Below are 20,016 nucleotides of genomic sequence, written 5' to 3'. Positions count from 1 at the left end.
ATGCAAGCACTCCTGTTTAACCTAGTGTTTGCACGTACTGATGTATTTTCTGGTTCATATTTTATTACAGTTCCTTTTCCTGCATCACAGGGACGCTTAAATTCTTGTAGAGTAAATGTGGGTGATTCTGAAATGCATACCTAATGTAGTTACATTGGGGTATACTTCTCTTTTGTGAAAAACTGACTTGAGGAAGCTTAATTAAGGCCTAAATAGTTTCATCTGAATAGAAAATAGGAACTAAAGTGAGATGCACGTGTCCTCTTTGCTAATTGGTACTGCCTATCAAAAACTCTGATTTTGTTTGTGCATCAAAGTGTGTGTCTTCCTGGAATGTACTGTGCTTGTTTCTTGCAAGAAACTTGTTTATCTACTCTGAATATTTTATGGTACTGAAAGATTATTGTTTCCTGGAAGATACATCTTACTCATTTCCACACCAACACCAAAATTGTAATAATTTGGTGTGAATAGTTTGCTTAGCTGACCTTTGATTTGTTAGTGAATGGGTTAGAAGTGAATGGCATCCAAAGTCAGTCATACACTTCAGATTTCATATGGCTTTAAAATAAGGTTTGCTCTTTTTTCTAAGTTGTACTTGGAGCAAGTTTATGCTGATACTTACTGATGTAATTTTCATTTTGGATGATAGCAGTATATATCATCTCACCACCCTCTGAGTGAAGAATTTCCTCCTAACATCTAACCAAACTCTCCTCCCTTTGAGTCTAAAGCCATTTCCCCTTGTCCTGTCATTGTCTGCATGAGTAAAAAGTTGCTCTCCATTTCTTTTATAAGCCCCTTTTAAGTATTGGAAGGCTGCAAGGAGGTCTCCCTGGAGCCTTCTCTTCTTCAGGGTGAACAAATGTAGAGTTTCTCTCAGGTATTTAGATTTCACTGCTTGCTAGTAATTCAGCCCCAAATATAGCTGCCGTACTGAGTAGTCTAAATATACCTTATGGAAATACAGTAGAATTTTTAGCATGCACAAAGTAAACTGCGGTTTATTTCTTTTTTTCCTCTTTCTCTTACCTCCTTTTTTCTATAGAGGAAGTCTAGAGGGAAAAAGAGAACAGAAGAGTTACAAAGCTCTCTTGGAAGACCCCATGCTGAAGTTCTCAGGACTGTACCAAGAAACTTGCTCTGATTTGTATGTAACTTGTCAGGTGTTTGCAGAAGGGAAGCCTCTTGCTCTTCCAGTTAGAACTTCCTATAAAGCTTTTAGCACTAGATGGAAGTAAGTGACTGCCTTTTGTTTCATATATCTTAGTTACTGGGACATCATGTTCTATAAGTAATTTTGCGGGTTTTGTTTGTCAGAAAAAAAAATATTTTTTTTGTCTTTTTCAAGTAACTTATGTTTCAAGTCTCTATATAGTTATTAGCTGTTACCCTGACAACAAAAGCAATTTTTTTTTGTGCGTAATGGGTAAGAAAAAATTAAGTTGTGTGTTTGGGCATGGTTCACTAATGTAATAACTTTCTTGAGGCCTGGACTAGCACACTCTATTCTGTTTACTGGATAGACTGATCTTGGGCACTTAGCTGTAAAGTTCAGGAACTTTTGCTTTGATTGATGGCCTTTTAATCATACATGAACGTAGTGACTCAAGACAACACTTAAGTGTTTGAATAACTAAAGCCCATGGGTAAATTGTCAGTCTGTCATTAGAAGTTCATAGTCTGAGGAGAACTTGTATTCTGTAAACTACTGTAGGGTAACTTGAATTCTGAGGTTTTTTGACTAATAAAAACTGTTTCTCTGCAGCTGGAATGAATGGCTGAAACTTCCTGTGAAGTATCCAGACTTACCTCGCAATGCACAGGTGGCTCTAACCATCTGGGATGTATATGGGCCTGGTAAAGCAGTTCCTGTGGGAGGAACAACAGTCTCACTCTTTGGGAAATATGGGTAAAATATATATATGCTTTATATATGTATCTATGTGTGTGTGTATAAAATCAGATTTACTCTATTCCTTCCTCCTTCCCTCCACTGTAGCTTCATATGTGCTATAGTTTTGAAAAAATAGTTTCTCATGTAAAAAGCCAAAGCTTAGGCTTTTTAAAAATACCATTTTGTATATATTTTTAATGAATTAATTCCAGTTCTGATTACTTGACATAATTTGTTTCATTGCCTTATGATTTGTCTGTTAATGCAGCTGTTAATTATCTATAAGAAACAACATGCAATGCAGGAAATAGGGAATTTTCAAAATTAATAATTTCGTAGAGAGCAAGGTCAGTACGTTTGCAGATAATATGCAGCTGGAAAGGATTAAAAGTACACTGGGAAGTGGCAGGGCACCAGAAGGATTTCAACTAAGTACAAAGGAGACTGAAAAATATAGGATGCAGTTTAAGGATACTGTGTGCAATTGATATCAATTAAGGATACATTGTGTAATTAATTGTATTCAAATCCAGAGTAGAGAAAACAGAGAGTACCTACGAAGAAAACTGGGAAAAAATGGGTTTTAGAGTGTATCTTTAATTTACACGATTCATTCATGATGTTGTGAAATATGCAACAATATTAAATATATAAACAGTTCACAAGTATGCACATCAGGGACAAGGTTATATCCTTCTGCTTCTTATTTTTCTCCTCTGTGGGAATGTGTCCAGTTCTATGTAATTTCAGACAAGTTTCTGGCAGCTGGGAGCCCAAGGGAGTCCATATCACTGGACATCTAGGAAATAGGTGTAATGGAGGAGGAGTAAGGACAGGTGGGGCTGAAGAAAAGTCTGGGAACACGTTGCTTCTGTGTAGGTAGTGTTGGAAAAGGGGTAGAAGTAGCCTTTGTGTCTTGTGCGTGGGTAAGGAGTAATGAGGCTAAGCTGAGCAAGGGCAAGTTTAGGTTGGCGATAGGAAATGGTCGGTACTAAGAAATCTGTCCTAGTGGTATTGAATGTAGAAAATCTCTGTAGAGGGAGGTTGCATCTCTGTCATTCAAGATTTTCCTTTGACAAAAAAATTGACATTGTCTTAGGGCAGAAAATTAAACTGGATCAATTGGACTGTGGCCTGAAGATTGCTGGTAGTTTTTTAAAATATTAAAGCGTAATTCCTGAAAAAGATAGTATTTTATAAATTAAATTTATTTCCAGAGTGTGGGGGATGGACAGAAATAACTATTTCATTTTTTTTTATTGGATTGTAATTGGAAACCCCTGCAGTAGTATTCAACAATGTGTGAATTTAAGGTGAGATGGTCCTTCTAGTCAGTGTTTCTTAATAATTTTTAATCTATGATGATTCAAAGTTGTATATCCCTGAAGATGTTCGTCAGTTTATGACCTCTTATTTAAAAAATATTGCACCCGATTTGTTGGGGCACCTTTTATAGGTGAATTGGTACAAATATGCAAGGGAAACAGGGTTTTGAATAGAAGAGGTGTGGTGAATTTCCATGCAAAGTTCTGCTCACTGCACAATTTCAATTATCAATTCAATTTCAGGCATAGATGGAGAAAATGGTATGGTGAGGGTTGTGTTGTGTTTTTTTCTTTCAGCTGAGAAAGCTGCTTTTTATCAGTTGACCTTCAGATGAAACTTACATTTTATAGTTTAATTTTTTTAGGTGGACCTAAAGTCAATATTGTAATTTGCAAGTCAAGAGGAATTCTTTCTGCTTCATTACAAATAATAAAACTATGAAGGTCAGGCTCTCTCTTCAGTTCAGGTTTGTACCACCCCATTGACTTTGGGAATTATCCATTTTTCTTCCACTTGCCAAATAAGTTATCTCAGATTTACTCATTTTCTTTCAAACTTCATGTGCCAATAAAAATGAAGGCCACAGAGGGGATAAGGTGCTAGGCACTTCTACAGTTCAGTTAACTTACGCATGGTAATACATGTTTGTAGGTTTGGCAGAGGAATCCTAATCATTTTTGTGCAGCTGCCACTGTACTTTGATTCCTGACAGCTGTGTTTTCAATTTGCTGAAGTGATCCCACATTTTTCCTTGCAGTATGTTTCGTCAAGGAATGCATGATCTGAAAGTCTGGCCCAACGTAGAAGCTGATGGCTCAGAGCCCACCAGAACTCCTGGGAGAACCAGCAGCACAGTTTCTGAGGATCAAATGAGCCGCTTGGCAAAGGTAGTAGAATAGCAACCTTTAAGATGTACGTGGAAAGTTTGAACTATCATTGGAGCAAAATTAGACTATAATAAAGATAAACTTCTTGTGTTGTTTTCTCACATGAAAATTACCTTACTTTGATTTAGGTATTTTATAGGGTTTACACAGATGGATAAAGTCCCTTGCTACAAGGATTCCTTAAATTAACACATAAATACATTGAACAGCATAAGAAACTTGTGATATATGTAGCATTCTGTTGTAGCAACTTAAAATCCTTATTCTTTGTGAAAAAATGAAAATATCAATGCACCTTGAAAATGCTCAGAAACAGAACTCTATCCAGTTGAAGAGGAGTAGTTCCTGAGAGTAGCTTGTGAGGACACTAAAGTTTCCTTCAGTAGCTGTCCTTTGGATTTAGGGCTGTCTGGTGTACTGTTCAGGCATGTTATGATGTACCTCTGCATTAGGAGAAAAAAAAAAAAAAGGTAGACCTGCAAAAATTAACCACAGTAATTTAAGATCACGCATATGTGTGCATATTAATATTTCTATTCACAGCTTGTTGGCAAACTCTATTTTTGCCATCAAAGCTATCTCTGGAATTCATAATGTTAGCTCTTGAACTTTACTAGCTGATCTCTCATTCTTCAGGTGAACTTACCTCAAGCTTGCCAGATGTCTCAGCCCTTCTTATTTAGTGTATGTACTTGCATCTTAATCTTGGCTGCCTAGTTTTCATCCTCGCCTTTGTTCAGCTCCAGGTGAAAGAAAGGTCCAGTGCCATAAATACATCAATTTGTCATCTAGAGTTCTGTCACAGAAATAAACTTTGATTTACAGTCTAATTAGTCTTGCTCACCTTGAATTTATAATGGAGAACTCATAAATGTTTTCTGACTTGTAGGTAGTAGGTCACTATCATGAAGAAGGTTTGTTTGTTTCAACAGTGGCTTTACAAGAACACTGAGATGCAAACATTTTTCTTCGATACAGAAGTGATGTAATTCGGTAACTTAATAGTGATTTTTTGTTGCGAGTTCCTATTAAAATTGTATAGTATTCTAAAGAAAGCATGGGATGTGCAAACCTGCTTTATTCAGTACAAGCATACCTTTCTTGGAAAGAACAACTGTAGGCTTTGGTTTGGAAAGAGGAGTAGGAAAATATGCCAGGAGGCTTTTATATACCTGACAGAGGACAAACTTACCTTTGTGTTGGGTTAGTGTAGTTGTATATTCCTGTTCTGCTTAAGTGCATCTACTCCAAGCTTTCTACCAGCCATGGTGTCCCACTTCTTGATCCTAGCAGAATAAATCCCATCTAGCCCATGGAAGCTCTGTAGACAGACACTGAGTATCCGGACTGTTTTTGTAGTGTGTTGCATGGTTATGTGATGGAGGTGATGGGTCTCTGAAAAAGGTATTAATGTAGATCTTCATTTTCATGTTAGTTTTGTTGCAAATGTGATCACACCCTATCAGCGCTTTTCTTCCCCATCACTCCTTTCTGCTCCCTACTCAAGAAACACAAAGAACTAGGTATTGCAATCTCAAAATACATGGGTCTGTTCTAGCCTGTTCTTTTGCAGATGGGAAATGAGGGCCCAAAGCATTTCAAGAAGAGGGGATTCTTTCACATCCCAAATAAGTGTTCTAATGAATAGCTGCTAACATAGCTGACACCATCTTCTCTTTTGAAAGCTGTTTTTTCAAGATACTAATTTCTGAAAGATATTACTGTTTTCTTCACTGGTATTTTGTTGTGTTCCTTTGTAAAGGCATTTTATCCATAGATGCTGCTGGCTAGCAAAGCAAATAGGGTTTCTGAGTAGTGTCTGTGAGCTTTCATCTGTATAGCTGTTTCCATAGCAGACTAGGTTCTTGTGGTGTGTCGTTCCTAAATAGCCATTGTTTGAATACAGCCAGTTTCAGATTTTCCTTTGGCTCATCAGTTGCTAGATGCCTATTAATGCTACTGTGTGTAAAGGTGTCCATGCAAACTGAAACACAGAACTTTTTTAAAATGTAAGTGTGGTTAAACACTGTTATAGCAGATTGCTGGGAAAGGTTTTGGAGTCCTTGTCCGTGTGTAGTTAAAACCTGACTGCACAATGTCCTGTGCAATGTGCAGTAACCCTGCTTTGAGACTAGGTAATTTCCAGAGTCCTTCCAACAGCATTCTTTGGCTTCTAAATAGAAGTCTGTGGCAGGTGAGGGTGTGCTGAGCAAAGCAAGGAGGTGGAATATTGGGGACATGCTGCTTTCCTTCTGAGTGGCAGCTTCTGTGTACCTTGGGAAATAGCAACTAAGCAGAGACCTTTCCCGTCCAGATACTATTGGGCTTTCTGATAGGCTGCTTTCAGATGCCTAGAAAGAAAAGGAGAACAAACTCTGATTTGCTGTAAGTCTTCATTGACCTTTTTCAATGTGTAAGTTGCAATCTGAGACCTTGCTTTTGTAAGGCTTATAAAGGCAGAATTACTCAGTTGGGATAATTTCTCAAATACCTCCTTTTTGTATTTGACCTGGTAAGTTATGCTGTATGAAAATCAGTAACTCAGTCAAGTGTTTTTATTATGTGACTGCTTAAAAAATAGGTTACTGTTTTAATGTTTCACACATTCAAAGATCATGTGCTTGTTGAGTGGTTTTGATATTTTGCCATGATATTTTGAGATATTAGAAGTATTGCTATGGCACAGCTTAACTGTTTATGAGGAACTGCTGTGTGTATAATTTACAGGCTTTTTTCTAGTTTTTTTCCCCTCATATCCTATGTTAATGTATCTGTAAAATTGAGTTTGATATTCTTTTTCTTACTTGAAACAATTTAAATGTTATCATTGTGGTTTTGTATGCAGCTCACGAAGTCTCATCGGCAAGGCCACATGGTGAAAGTGGACTGGCTGGACAGGCTGACCTTTAGAGAAATAGAAATGATAAATGAGGTAGGTCATCCTCGATCAGATTTGCAATTTTCTTTTTGAATCTTGCTAATGTGGAACTTTCACATGCATGGGAAACTAACTTGTCCTATTTTTCTTCAGTCACTGATGTATACAATCAAAGGAAAAATAATTCTTTAAGCTTCCCATCTGGACTTGACTTGGGCAATTATGGGAATAGAAAGCTCTATTATCAACTTTTAAGTGACTTGTATTTATTAATAATTTGGTATAGCTTGGAGCAAATGTTGTTAGATATAACTGAATAACCTCTAGGACTTAGATCATGATGGGAAGCTTTTTGGCCATATAGACTTTCTTTGGCTTCAGACCTGTTCAGCTTTATTGGTTTTGATTTTTGAGTGTTGAGGAAAAACATAAGATTTGAGTGAATTAAACAAACTCACAAACCACAACCTAACACCTGTATGAGGTGTTAAGCCTCACTGAGAAAAATGCAGACTTACTTATCTTGCACAACAGAACTCCTTTGTATTCTGTTTTGTATTCTGAGATTTTTTTTTTAATCTTACTTTAATTAGAGCTAATTAGAGGTCTGGGATTTTATGTTTATATTTGTGTTTTAATAACCCCTCAAGTCTTTTTGAGAACTCAGCCTATCCTGTGTTGGAAATGGATATTTTTGTCGTCTTCCTGGTTTTTATAAAACTACATAAAATTCAACATCTCTGAGTCCTAGAGCTGTGTCTTAAATGCAAAATTGCATTGTTTCTGCTGTCAAGTTGAATCCGTTACGAACGCATGAAATGAGCTTGAGTTGCTTGCTATCAAAAGGCTTGATTTTTTTATTAAATGTTCCTGATAGTGGTTTTATGTATAACTTCTTTGTTACCCATCTGGATTTCAAAAATCTTAAAATTCTAAACACTTTTACTAATAAATCATTTAAAAAACACATACACAAGCAAATCTTCCTCTGAAAGTCTAAAAGCTGCAAGTCTAATTTTGGTCCAGGCTTAATTTGTCTCTTTCATTGTTTCATCTAAAGCAGTGATTTTTCATGTCTTCTGGGTTTTGACTGATGTGCATAATTACATGTAATCATTTAAAAGAAAAGTCAACTGGTTATTCTTCATTGCTTCTTTGCAGGCTTTTGAATCATAATTGCAAACTACTGATTAAAACAATATGATTTTGTTACATGTGGATGTTTGTTGTTAGTTGGCAATGTAAGTTAAAGAAGAATGTCAGGAAAAAGGTCTCAAGTAGTGCTATGAAATGATTAACTGAATAATTGCTTCAACGACTGATAATCTAATTAATCAGTTACAGCACAAAGGAAGTAGAGTAATTGCTGTACTGTGAATGCTAAAGATCGATGCTCTTTAATATGTGATACACATCTGGTGGTTCTCTTCTCAGAGGGAAAAACGAAGTTCTAATTTTATGTACCTGATGATTGAATTCCGTTGTGTCAAGTGTGATGATAAAGAATACGGAATAGTTTACTACGAAAAGGTATGTGCCTTGCAGACTTTATGGTCTTCTTTAAAAAGCAGTGTGTGCATCTGAAATAGATATTTTTTTCTGCTGAGGTGAAATATTCTGCTGCAGGATAGTAGCAGGCAGCTGTCAGTAGCAGCTGTTTATGTACATACAAATCAAATGGTATGGATGCAATGAAATTACAGAAGTCATTCATTCATGTAACAGTTCAAGATTATAGAATTTTTAAGTGAGTGATTAAAAACTTTTTTGATATATTGTTCCTCCAGTCACCCAATGGTACTTTTAGAGTAGCTGTATATAAAATTGTCTCATTAAGAAGAAGTGTACCTGTATTGATTTGTGATTTTATAAAATATAAGCTTTTAAAACTTTGCACAGGTGCACAGCTTGTGAACGTCCTCTAAAATCAACAACTATAAGTTTATACTTCGATGTTGAAAATGTTATGAAAATTAATTTAGGAGAAGACTCTTGATCAGAGTGTCTTCCATCTTTTCTTCCTGTTTACAGGAAACATATCTCCAAAGCAATATATGAAGCTAGTAACTATTTTAATGTTCTTGCACAGAAAGTGTGTATGGAGGAATTGCTACTAAGAGTATCCTGCTGTCATTTTTCAGCGTCTGCAATAGGGCTTGCCAATTCGTATGTATGCATGCAAAACTTAATTGTTAAAACACCACAACTCAAGCTTCTTGAACAGCTTATTAATTTTGTTCTTCTGAAGCATCCAGAAAAATGCAATCTTTAAAAGTAGATTTCGAAACCAAAAAGATCAAATCGTAAAGTTGTTGTGAAACATTTAAGGAGTGACATCAGTATTGTGACTTAAAATTTTTTGAAACAAAGGATTAACAGTGAGCTTTACAGGCAGTATTGTGTCTTTGGCAGGCATTATCAATGCTTCTGTGGACCTGTGCATGGTAGAAAGATCTGCTAAGATAGAGATGACAGCATCTCTATCACTTGGTTTCAGGAAAAAAAAAGAAAACTCAACAGAAATTACCTTTTAAAGTTTTTGGTATGTTTCTATTAATAAGAATTCAGAAAATTAGTGAATAATGCAGCTTTATGGAAAAGAGAAAGTAGATGATGATAGACTGGAGTCCTGTTAAGCTTGGAGACACTAACTTCAAGTAGCATCTATTCTGAGAATATAAAGAATGTGATTCAATATAGAAAATTATAATATGATGGAAGATAGGTTAGAATTATTTTCATGGCAGCATTACCAACTGGTCTGAAAGGTAGGACTGTGATCTAGGTAAGGTACAAGAAGGCAGTGAGAAATACAGCAATAAATTACAAAACAAACAAACAAAAAACAACTGAGAAAACACAAATCACGATCCACTTAAGTTTTATTCTGTTGGAAATTAGTTATTTAAATTATTACATGTAATTAATTTTAAAAATTATCTTTTCCTGTTGTCATACCAAAAATGAGCAGCTGATTAAGAAATTTTGCAAACCCTTGTAAAAGTTCGGTCTTGCAGATAGGATATAGAACTAAAGCAGGTGGATGCTATGTTCTGTCTCATGTAGTGGTGGCCGTCTCTGTAGCGCTTCCGGAGGCAACAGCGGTTCAACTTGGCTCTTACCAAATTCTCCAGTACACTAAAGCAAATCTGATGACCAAGCATTGGGTTGGTGCAACTCTGAAGTTGGTTTGCAGATAAGATCAGGCTGTCTGTAGGGCCACAGACAACAAGAGGCTCAGAATGAACTTGGAGACCTTAATCAGATAATAGGGAACACTGCTGGGTTTGGGGATGAGTACTCCATTGCAGAGCTATTTTTTATGTTTTCACGTCTTTTATTTTTTATGTCTTCTATGTTTTAAGGTGTTCTGGGTTCCAAGTAGAGAGGTGCCTTCTAAAAATGGCATCTAGAATCTTGTCCCACTGTTGAGTTTCTTGTCATAGAACCAGCAGTTAGACTTGAGTCTTCACAATTCCCTGTTTTTGATGACAGAGCTGATGTCTTAAGGCAGAAGTTATTTGTGCTTTCCTGGTGCACCTCTGGTGCTTAGAGGAAATATGCTTGATATACTGAATATGCTTATGCATCAAATACTCCAGTCTCTGGTTATGTCTCAAAGTTTTGAAGTATTTGTCCTATTTGAATGGGTCACTTGTGAATGAGCGCTTGTTGACCAGAGGGAGTGTAAGTGTTAGGTGCTTTGTTATGGCTGCGTCTGTTTCTAAAGCATTGCAGAAGAATTTAAGGCTAACATTTTAAATGAGCAGAGCTCGTTTAAAGTCCAAAACTATCCTGTGGAGTTGAAAAAGACAAAATGTTGATACTCTGTGCCTTAGGCAGGTGTCTAGGTTAAAAACCTGCTCAGCTTACCTGCTTACTGCCTGAGAGTCCAAGCGTTTGTTTAGCATTTGTTCTAAAAGACTGTATGTGAAAATGGGACCCATCTTCCTGAGTCTTTTTTTTCTGCCTTTTAGAATAGCTTGTTTGGTAGTGTTTCTGTAGATTTCTCTTAGAACCAGCTGTTTTAGAGGATCTTACTGTGACAAAATTCCATGGTGTTACAAAACACAAGGCAACTTAGTACGTGTCAAATTCTTCTTCAAAACCAAATAGTTCTTTACTTCTTTGGGAATCAAGGAAGTATTTTTTTGGAGAGCATAATGGAACATGGTCAAAACACAAACATTTTACTAAGAATTGTTAACAAGTTTACTCTGCAGTAGGGTAAAAGCTTAAATTAAAAGAATGTGTTGTATGTGTCGGAGGTGCAAGCTAATGAGCATGGCTAACCTGCAGCTTTGTATTGTCTTGACACTTTATATAGTTGTATGCAATATTCCTAAAAGTGGTTTCTTTCCTCAACCTCCAGAAGCTTAACATTATAGATGAGTTATACCTGATTTGCACACACAATTTTTTCCAGTCGTCATTATAGTCTTACAGATATAAAAAGTGAGGGAAAGAAGACTCAGACTTGAAACATGCATCTATTTCTTGACAGATTTTACTGAGGCATATTAAAAATGCATGGAACAAAATAACTATAAATTGTCTGCTCTTGTGGTGATAAAGTAATTGAATGTGTAATAGTACATATTAAAACTCAAGCTGCAGTTAGTTATAGGGGTTTGTTGTTATGAAGTAGCTTTTCAGCAAGTTCTTGACCCTTTTCAGGCAGCAGTAGGAAACTACATAAATTAATGCCTATCTTCTCAGTATTTTCATGCTTTCAATTACAGTGTACAGTATATATACCCAGGATATTGAAACTAGGTTCTGTTGTCACCTGTCTGTGACCGATAGGTGAAGAGAAGATTACTTGTCACAGTTTGGGTGATAAATTTGTTTTCAAGTGTTTACAAAGAACTAGCCTGTTAAAGAATCTCAAATTCTATCAGCTACTGCTTGATTCAGCCTTCAATTACAATGACGTAAAGTGGCAGTGGCTCTTTCCATGTTCTCTGTTAATTTTAATACAACATTCATGATGTGAAGGATAGCAGCCTTCTAGTGACAAGAGCATCATTTCTGATTCATTCAGGCAAAAGTTCCCTGTGATTTTTCCAAGCGCAAATAACATCAGGATTTTTCATTAATGTGTATTCTTGCAAAGGTTCCAAATGAAACCTTTGAATAAATTGATTGCACTGCTGCATTTGGTTTAAAAGTGACACATTCCCAGAGAACCTCTTTCATGTCTTGGAAGAAAGTAGTAAAGAATAAGATAAATAGAACTTCCTTATTTATTTATACTGTGAAATTAATTTTCAGGTAAGAACTTTGTGGGTTTACAAAGCTGCAAATTTTGTTGACTTTATATAAACATTATAAACTATTTAAAGTTCTTCACTGACCTTAATGTATTGAAGTACTTCTAAAATTCTTAAGATTAATTTAAAGCAAGTGAATGCTCTTCAGTATTGTCATTGCTTTTGTTTCCCAGTTGGAAAACAACAGGTCATCTCCAGCTCTGGCAGTGTTAGCAAGTAATGCAGTAAATAGAAGCAGATTTCCCATGAGGGAAATGGTTGCTGAAGGCCTAATGTCTGCATTGGATTCTCTTACTTGAGTCTAGTTTTACTCAAGTCCCCTGAGTTGAATGACTCTTAGCAGTTGGAGGGTATTTTTAAAACTTCAGTGTTGTAAATCAATTCTTATTACATGGGGATAATCAGGAGAGATATTTCAAAAGCAAGCACCTGACCAAACTCAAAATGCAAATTGAAATTTGACTCTCAGACCTTGGTGTGGTTTAATAAGTTTATATGGTTGGGGTCACGGTGGTCCATGTGATATTCTCCAAGTATGACACAGAATTAGAGCTATGCACTAATCTAATTGGAAGGTGAGTAAAACAGCTGACTTCCTTCACAGGCAAACCATTCACATTGGCCTTCTTTAAGGATTTGAGTGGAAATGTCTGTTTTCCTTATAACGAAGTTGTTGAAGTCCTTAGCTTTTACCTTTGTAATGTGTATTATGCTCTAAAATTAAATAAAACTAGAATAGATTCCTGTGAAATTAAGGTTTGATATTTTTGTGTGTTTAATATGAGTACATTTATAAAAACAAGAACAAAACATATATACAGTGTGCGTAAATATAAAAACTCAAGCAAGCTTAATTTATTTTTCATCTTCAATAAGCTTGCTGAAGTCAGTGGGAAGATTCAGTGTTAGCGGTTGTCTTTTCAATTAAACCCTCAGGGCTTAGTTTTTGAAAGTAAAATACAGATTGTGATTGAGATAATAATTCCAGTAGGCACCTTATTTGTATCTTTAGTCCCTGCTTACATTTGGAAATTGGGCTACATGTTCAATTCAGCCTTTAGAATTTTTGCCATTACTTCTGTCCTGTTCGACTATGCTGGCATCAAATCTTTTCATTAGGATTCATGCCTGAAAATTATTCTGAAATAAATGAGAACAAACTTAGTTAAGTATAGTACAGCATGTATTATGCTAGTGGCTTCGTTTTTTTTGGTGATTTTTCTATTTTACTGTTTTATATCGTCTTTTAAATATTCTGTAGATAATGTCAATTAATGCTTGGTTGCATTTCTAAAATAAAACAAAACCAGTCTTCTGGATGTGACTGAAAAGCAGGGAAATGATGTGCTGGATCTTGTCTTGTGGTGGCAGACTTTATTTTTTCTTTCTGCCAGATTCAAACAAGAAATATTTTGCTTCTTCACTGAAACCAGCAACACCTTAGTCTTCTAAAAGCAAAAATTATCAGGCATCTGCCTTACGGCTCCAGAGTAGCATGCACAGCATGAACTTCCAGAGAAGAACATACCACACTGCATGTGGAACCTGCGATAGATGGGCACAGACCTTCCTAAATTGGGCTGTTTCAGAGGACCTTTATTGCTGAACTGTTTTGAAATGTTTTCTGCAATGTTGCTGCTGTTTCTAGGAAACGTTGTTTTTAGTGAAAGTATGGACCCTGATTTAGTTTTTCTTCGTGCTTCCAGAGGACATGAGTAATGATAACAGCAATTTTTTCCACTTGCTTGTTTGCTTCCATGGTAGTGAGTTGCCAAGATGCATCTCCTCAGATGAATTTCTATCTCTATTGTGATCTTATTTATCATCTAGTGAAAACTAACCAAAAAATCCATTTTTTCTTTTCCCCTTTATACCCACAAAACTCTGCAAGGTGTGGCTGCAACATTTTTTACTTCAATATGTTATATAATGCTTTAATATGACATGCTATTTTATTTTAAGAATTGGAAATATTAAGTATGCTTTTAACTTTCTGTCATTCAGGATGGCGATGAGTCATCTCCAATTTTGACAAGTTCTGAAATTGTTAAGATTCCAGATCCACAAATGTCTATGGTAAGCATTGTGTGTAAAGCGTCCATGTAAAGCGATGTGTGTAACAGTACTTTTCTGAGAAGTTTTCAGAAGTGGAGTTAAGTTTGTCATATCACTTCTAGTTTGTAGTAGTTCAAAATTCTACTGCAAAGATGTATTTGACCAGTTGAAAAGTATGTTGGTGTGACTTTTTTTTTTTATTGCTGCTTCTGTTAGATTTAAAATACCAGAAGTGATTTAATGCTGGTGATGCTTCTCTTCCTTTCCATACCTAATGTGCTTGCTTCTGAAGAATAGAAAAGCAAAATAGGGGGATTGTTGGTAAAAGAGGGGAGAGGGTGGGAATATAAGGTAAGAAGGAGCTGAAGAAGAGAGAAATCAAGTATAGAAGAAAGTGCAGTAACTCTTGGTCACTTCATCTGTTAAAATATTTTCTCCCTACGCTCTCTTGTATGTTGTCTTTCATGTAGACAGTGCCTAAATACAGTTCTAGAAAAGATTTCCATTATTGTGGATGCCAATTCAGTGGGACTGGTATTGGCAGCTTTGGGAACCTTAATGTAAGTGGGCTTCTACTGGCAACACTGTTTGAGCACTGTTTAATCTAACACTGCAAGAGCAAGTCTGACAATGCTGAAAACTGCCTTGGCTGCTGAAATCTTGTTGACACTGTGGCTCCTATTGTGGCTCCTACTGTTGCTAACATGTTATTAACAGTGGGAAAACTTTTTGAGAATGTTTTTCTTGCATACAAAGCTTTATACTGCAAACATCCTAAAAATGTTTTCAAAGCGGCTAGCACATTTGAGTGCTGTCTAAATCACAGATGCGTTGACTGGAACACTTGCATTCTGCAGCAATTCACCAAAAGGCAACATAGGGCTTGTAAGTCAAGTGAAGTTAAATAAACTAAAACCCCAACAACCCTTACTTTTAATGAGTAAAAGAGCATATTGTTGAAGGATATCTTGTTAAACAGTAATGATGAAAAATAAACAATCCAGAAGATGCTGTAGTTTTAGATGTGAATTTTAATTGTCATGCATTATTTAAGATCCTGGTGAGTTTTTGCTAGGTGTTTTCACTTCAGTAGTAACTTTCTCTTGAGTTTAAATATTTATAAATATTGACTTACCCTCTGCATTTAGGAGAACTTAGTAGAAAGCAAACATCACAAGCTTGCTCGAAGTTTAAGAAGTGGACCTTCTGATCATGATCTGAAGCCTAATGCAGCTACACGAGATCAGCTTAATGTAAGTCACTCATCTGATGACTAAATTTGAAGTTACTAGGTAGCTTGGTATTAATATGTAGTGACAACTTCAGGGAAATGTTTCACCTCAATTTAAAGAAAATCATTAATAAAGAAAATTTTTTTCTTACACAGTTATATCGGTCCAACTCAGGAATGAGGAGAATGTACTTTTTTTAACTATTGCTGCAGTTTTGTTTGGATAAGAACGTGTACCTATATGCTGGTGTTGATGGTAGTCTTAAAAGTAGCTGCATGTGTTCTCATACACAGCCAGTTCATTCAACGTAATTGAGGAGCATCACCACAATGGCACGAGAAATTTGTGTTGTTGGAAAGCTTTTTTATAGCTGTTTTTGTCTCATCAGTGTTTTGTCACAGTATAGTCTGTTAACTCAGTGATTATGCCTGCCTGTGTGTTTTAAACTCACTTTCTGACTGTGTGTCTAATAGATCATAGTGAGTTATCCACCAACAAAGCAGCTGACATATGAGGAACAGGATCTAGTTTGGAAATTCAGATATTACCTTACTAATCAGGAGAAGGTAAGTTGAATTATTTGAGAGGATTTATTAATGCAAGAAGCATTTCATCTGGCACTGATTTTTTTTACAATGTTTTGTTCTTGCAGATACAGAGTTTGTTATTCAAGATTATTTTAACTTTTTCTATAGTCGTACTGATTTAAAAATTAAAGACCATAGTTTTCCTTTTCAAATCCTAGTAACTGGCTATTACTGCAGCAGTCTTTCTGCAAAATCCGAGTGACAGCTTAATATACTAGTGGTGCTAATTCTCCTGAAGCAAAGTAAAATGCTTAAAAAGTAATTGTTCATCCCTTTTCTAAAAGGGTTAATGTTACCAAAATACGTAGCAGAACACCAAAAGCCCAAGGTATATCAAAATATATAAAGTAATCACACAGCAGTAAATACTTCTATGTAGTTGCAATGGTGGTTGAGCAGTAATCACTGACATTTTGCTTAAAGATCACTCTACAGTTTCAAAAGATGAAATACTTCATTATTAAAATACTATTAAAATACTTCAAATTGTATTGTCACTTATGTCAGTAAAGCTCCATAGGTCTGTGCTTATGTAAAAATAGTTTTGATCTAGTTTTGCCTTAACTTTTCATTTCTGAAATCTATTTGTTTGTCCCAGGTTTCAGTTGTCGAATTGTCCAATCTTTCATTTTAGGCCTTGACAAAATTTTTGAAGTGTGTCAATTGGGACCTACCTCAAGAGGCAAAGCAAGCGCTGGAGCTACTGGGCAAATGGAAGCCAATGGACGTGGAAGATTCTCTAGAACTTCTGTCATCTCACTTCACTAATCCAACAGTTCGACGATATGCTGTTGCTAGGCTTCAGCAGGCTGATGATGAGGTATTCACTGTTTCATGAGTACATGTGGAAGTTAGCTGATCTCAGGGCTTGGAGCAGAGAGGATTTTTTTACTCTTACGAAGTACTTCAAATGTTTGCTACATTTAAGTGATAACAGCAATGGAGAAGTTTAAAACAAAAATTCACCATGATTCTCTGTAATAAAACCTCTTTATGGAGGGATGTTTACAATATTAATTGCTATTATTGAATACTCATTGATAATTGTCTTAGCTTGAACAGTCAGTGACAGCACTTTTTTGTGAAGTTGAAAGAATCCTATGTTCTCCCTGCACACCAGTGATAAATTTTCTCTTAACCTGTTAACTATGCTGAACTAAGAATATTCACTACAAGATTTCCAAACAGAACTGTCTGGTAGATTGAAGCAGTATATCATCACAAACTTTCTGAAGAAAACGAGTAGAAAAATATATGTGGGAATAAGGTATTTCTAATTGTATACTGATTAGAATGTGATGAGCACTTAATAGTTGCTAATCTTCAGCATTTTAATTATGTATTTTCTTTTCTTTTGACAGTAGAAAAAAAAAAACACAAAACTGAATGTATTGCCATAGCTCTTGAATCTTTGATAATCAATTGAGATTAAAATAGGGAGCATAAATTTCTCTAATTTTAGCAAGCCCTCTTCAATAGCCAAGGTCATACTGCTTTGTCTGTATAGAGTACCTTTTACAAAACATTTAAAGCCAGCTGAGCAAGTTGAATAGTAGAGGAAATTAATTCATTATAACCAGCAAGTGATTAAAATTCTATTATTCAGTCTTAAGTAGATCAGATGCACTGATTCATTACTAAGGATAAAAATAAATACTGTACAGAAGAGAGGAGGAAAGAAAGTGAATTACTGGTACCACAGTCCACATTTTGTGCTCAGGTTTCATTCTCAGAAGCCCTAAACTGGAAAGTTTATTTCATGGATGCCAGAAGCAAGTAGGGCTTAAAGGTGTATTTTAAAGATGCATTTTCACTAAAATCCTTAACTAGCACTTAATAAATTTGAGTGAACTAGTGATGTGATAAGTTGCTGTCTTTTGGGAGTCAAACTTCATCCTAGATCAGTTTTTTTCTGTTGTATATTTGTTTCTGATGAGACTCTCTTCCAGTTCGTTATAGTCAATAAATTCTGACCAAGTTTTTCTGAGATTAAGAAATCGTGCAGCTTTGATCCTCTTGATTAATTTTCCTTTTTTTTCCCCTCCATGAGGATTTGCTGATGTATCTGCTACAACTAGTCCAGGCATTGAAATATGAAAACTTTGATGACATAAAGAATGGACTGGAACCTAGCAAGAGGGATAGTCAAGGTTCAGTGTCAGAAAGCATGACAACATCTGGAGCTAATGGTACAGAAATAGACAGGTAAGAAGCTAAGATTTCTAGTAGAAAAACAGAAATATGTAACAAGTCTTCAAATTCTTTCCCCTTTTTAGGGACTGTTGCATATTCAATGTTCTTATCGAATCTGAAGTGGTGACCTGTTAATTTAAATAACAAAAAAAAATCCTAACCTTTCACAGAATGTATTTACTGAGTAGAGATAGTTTACAGAACTAACACTCTCAATCTAGAAGTTGTGGCGTTTGAACTTATTGTGCAGAAGGAAGGTAACTTCAGGAGGAGCAATGACATTGCTTCCTTCTGTCCTTACAGAAGGTAGGTTGCTTCCCATGAAGCAGTTTCATGAGACTCCATTTGTGAATTTCATCAAAGAATATGAATCTAAACATCTGATCCGTCTGAAATGGAAATAAATTTCTTCCTGCTCCTTCAAAAGAACATGTTGCGATAATCCTGTGAATGTGAAGGAGCTTCTGGCGGCATACTTTCTATTGCTTGGAATCCCAAACAAATGCTGAAATACCTGATGAATACCTGATTAAAGTGCAAACAAACTTGGTTAACAAAAGTCTCCTTCTGAACTTTATGTGAATATGTATAACAGGTTTCCAAATTTCTAGTATTAAGCTTCACTATCTAATCACTTGTGCCACTCATATGTACTCTTTATGTTACAAGGTTTCCACTGATCTTACCACTAAGCTATAGATTAGGTGTCCTGGCATGCGTGATGCAATGACACTTTGACTTCAATAGATCTGTTTGATCACATAGTAAATTTACCTGAAAGTAATAATTTTGCGTAGCAAGCATTGGATTTGTCTACTCTGGTATGTGTGATTGTATTCCAGATCTGAGTGCTTGCAGGTGTTGTGTGTAGGTAATTTAATTGGAAATGTATTTTTAAAACAAAAACTTATACTGAAAATATGGATTTGCTAAATTCCCGTGAATGTTTGTTTATTTTTCATGCAGGCTGGAACAAAATACTAAGATTGTAAAAGACATTGGGTTACATCAAACATAAGCTGTGTAACTAACCAGACACAGCGATCAAAGCTACTGTTCATGCAGTTTGTTCCAAAACAATTGAGAGAGAGGAGGGTTGAGGGTGTTTTTTAAAGATACTTACCTTACAGTTTTCTGAATTTATTATGCTGTGGACGTGAAATGCATTGCTGTTTTTTTTGTATGTGCCCCGTTCTCCAAGCAAGGACTTAGTATCATGCCAGTTATATGCTCTCCTTTATGTAGTTCCCAGATCATGACTCCTATGCCATCTGTTTCCTCTCCACCTCTTACCTCTAAAACAAAGGAGCCTGCAGACAATGAGAACCTTGATGTAAGTTGAATGTTTTAACTTGCATTTGTGATATTTGAGACTTCTGGGACTTAATACTATTTTTACCTTTTTATACATGGTTGAATTTTTATACTGTATTTTACTGACTACTTGAAGTGCTCTAAGAACATGCATGTTATTTAAATGCTTAAGAAAATAGCAATAGGTTATCTGATTTTTTCTTACAGGCTGTCTATTTATCTTCTTGGTCCCATCACCAAAAACTGGGGGACTAGGCATTGATTTTTTTTTTGTAATACCTGTCTTTTAAAGTAGAAAATTACTGAAAAGGTGATCACGTGCTGGTTAGATACTGACAACTACATGAATTTGAGGTGTTTTAAAGCCATCCTTT

General features: G+C 35.8%; 1 protein-coding gene across 2 annotated transcripts in view; it reads left to right on the top strand.

The window, feature by feature from the left end:
• PIK3C3 (phosphatidylinositol 3-kinase catalytic subunit type 3) overlaps positions 1-20,016 on the top strand; it is a 67,106-nt gene that overhangs the window by 711 nt on the left and 46,379 nt on the right. The window contains exons 2-13 of one of the 2 annotated variants that reach the window (XM_038170663.2): positions 1,049-1,237; positions 1,769-1,912; positions 3,981-4,110; positions 6,956-7,042; positions 8,423-8,518; positions 14,266-14,337; positions 14,787-14,876; positions 15,465-15,569; positions 16,022-16,114; positions 16,770-16,955; positions 18,186-18,340; positions 19,574-19,661. In XM_038170663.2, the coding sequence (XP_038026591.1) occupies positions 1,049-1,237; positions 1,769-1,912; positions 3,981-4,110; positions 6,956-7,042; positions 8,423-8,518; positions 14,266-14,337; positions 14,787-14,876; positions 15,465-15,569; positions 16,022-16,114; positions 16,770-16,955; positions 18,186-18,340; positions 19,574-19,661 (1,435 nt within the window). The remainder of the gene's footprint in view (positions 1-1,048; positions 1,238-1,768; positions 1,913-3,980; positions 4,111-6,955; positions 7,043-8,422; positions 8,519-14,265; positions 14,338-14,786; positions 14,877-15,464; positions 15,570-16,021; positions 16,115-16,769; positions 16,956-18,185; positions 18,341-19,573; positions 19,662-20,016) is intronic. The other variant, XM_038170664.2, reaches the window with a different exon arrangement.

Source organism: Anas platyrhynchos, chromosome Z (genome assembly GCF_047663525.1).
Source record: "Anas platyrhynchos isolate ZD024472 breed Pekin duck chromosome Z, IASCAAS_PekinDuck_T2T, whole genome shotgun sequence".
NCBI lineage: Eukaryota > Metazoa > Chordata > Aves > Anseriformes > Anatidae > Anas > Anas platyrhynchos.
Note: the sequence above shows the minus strand (reverse complement) of the source record. Positions and strands in the feature narration are given on the sequence as shown.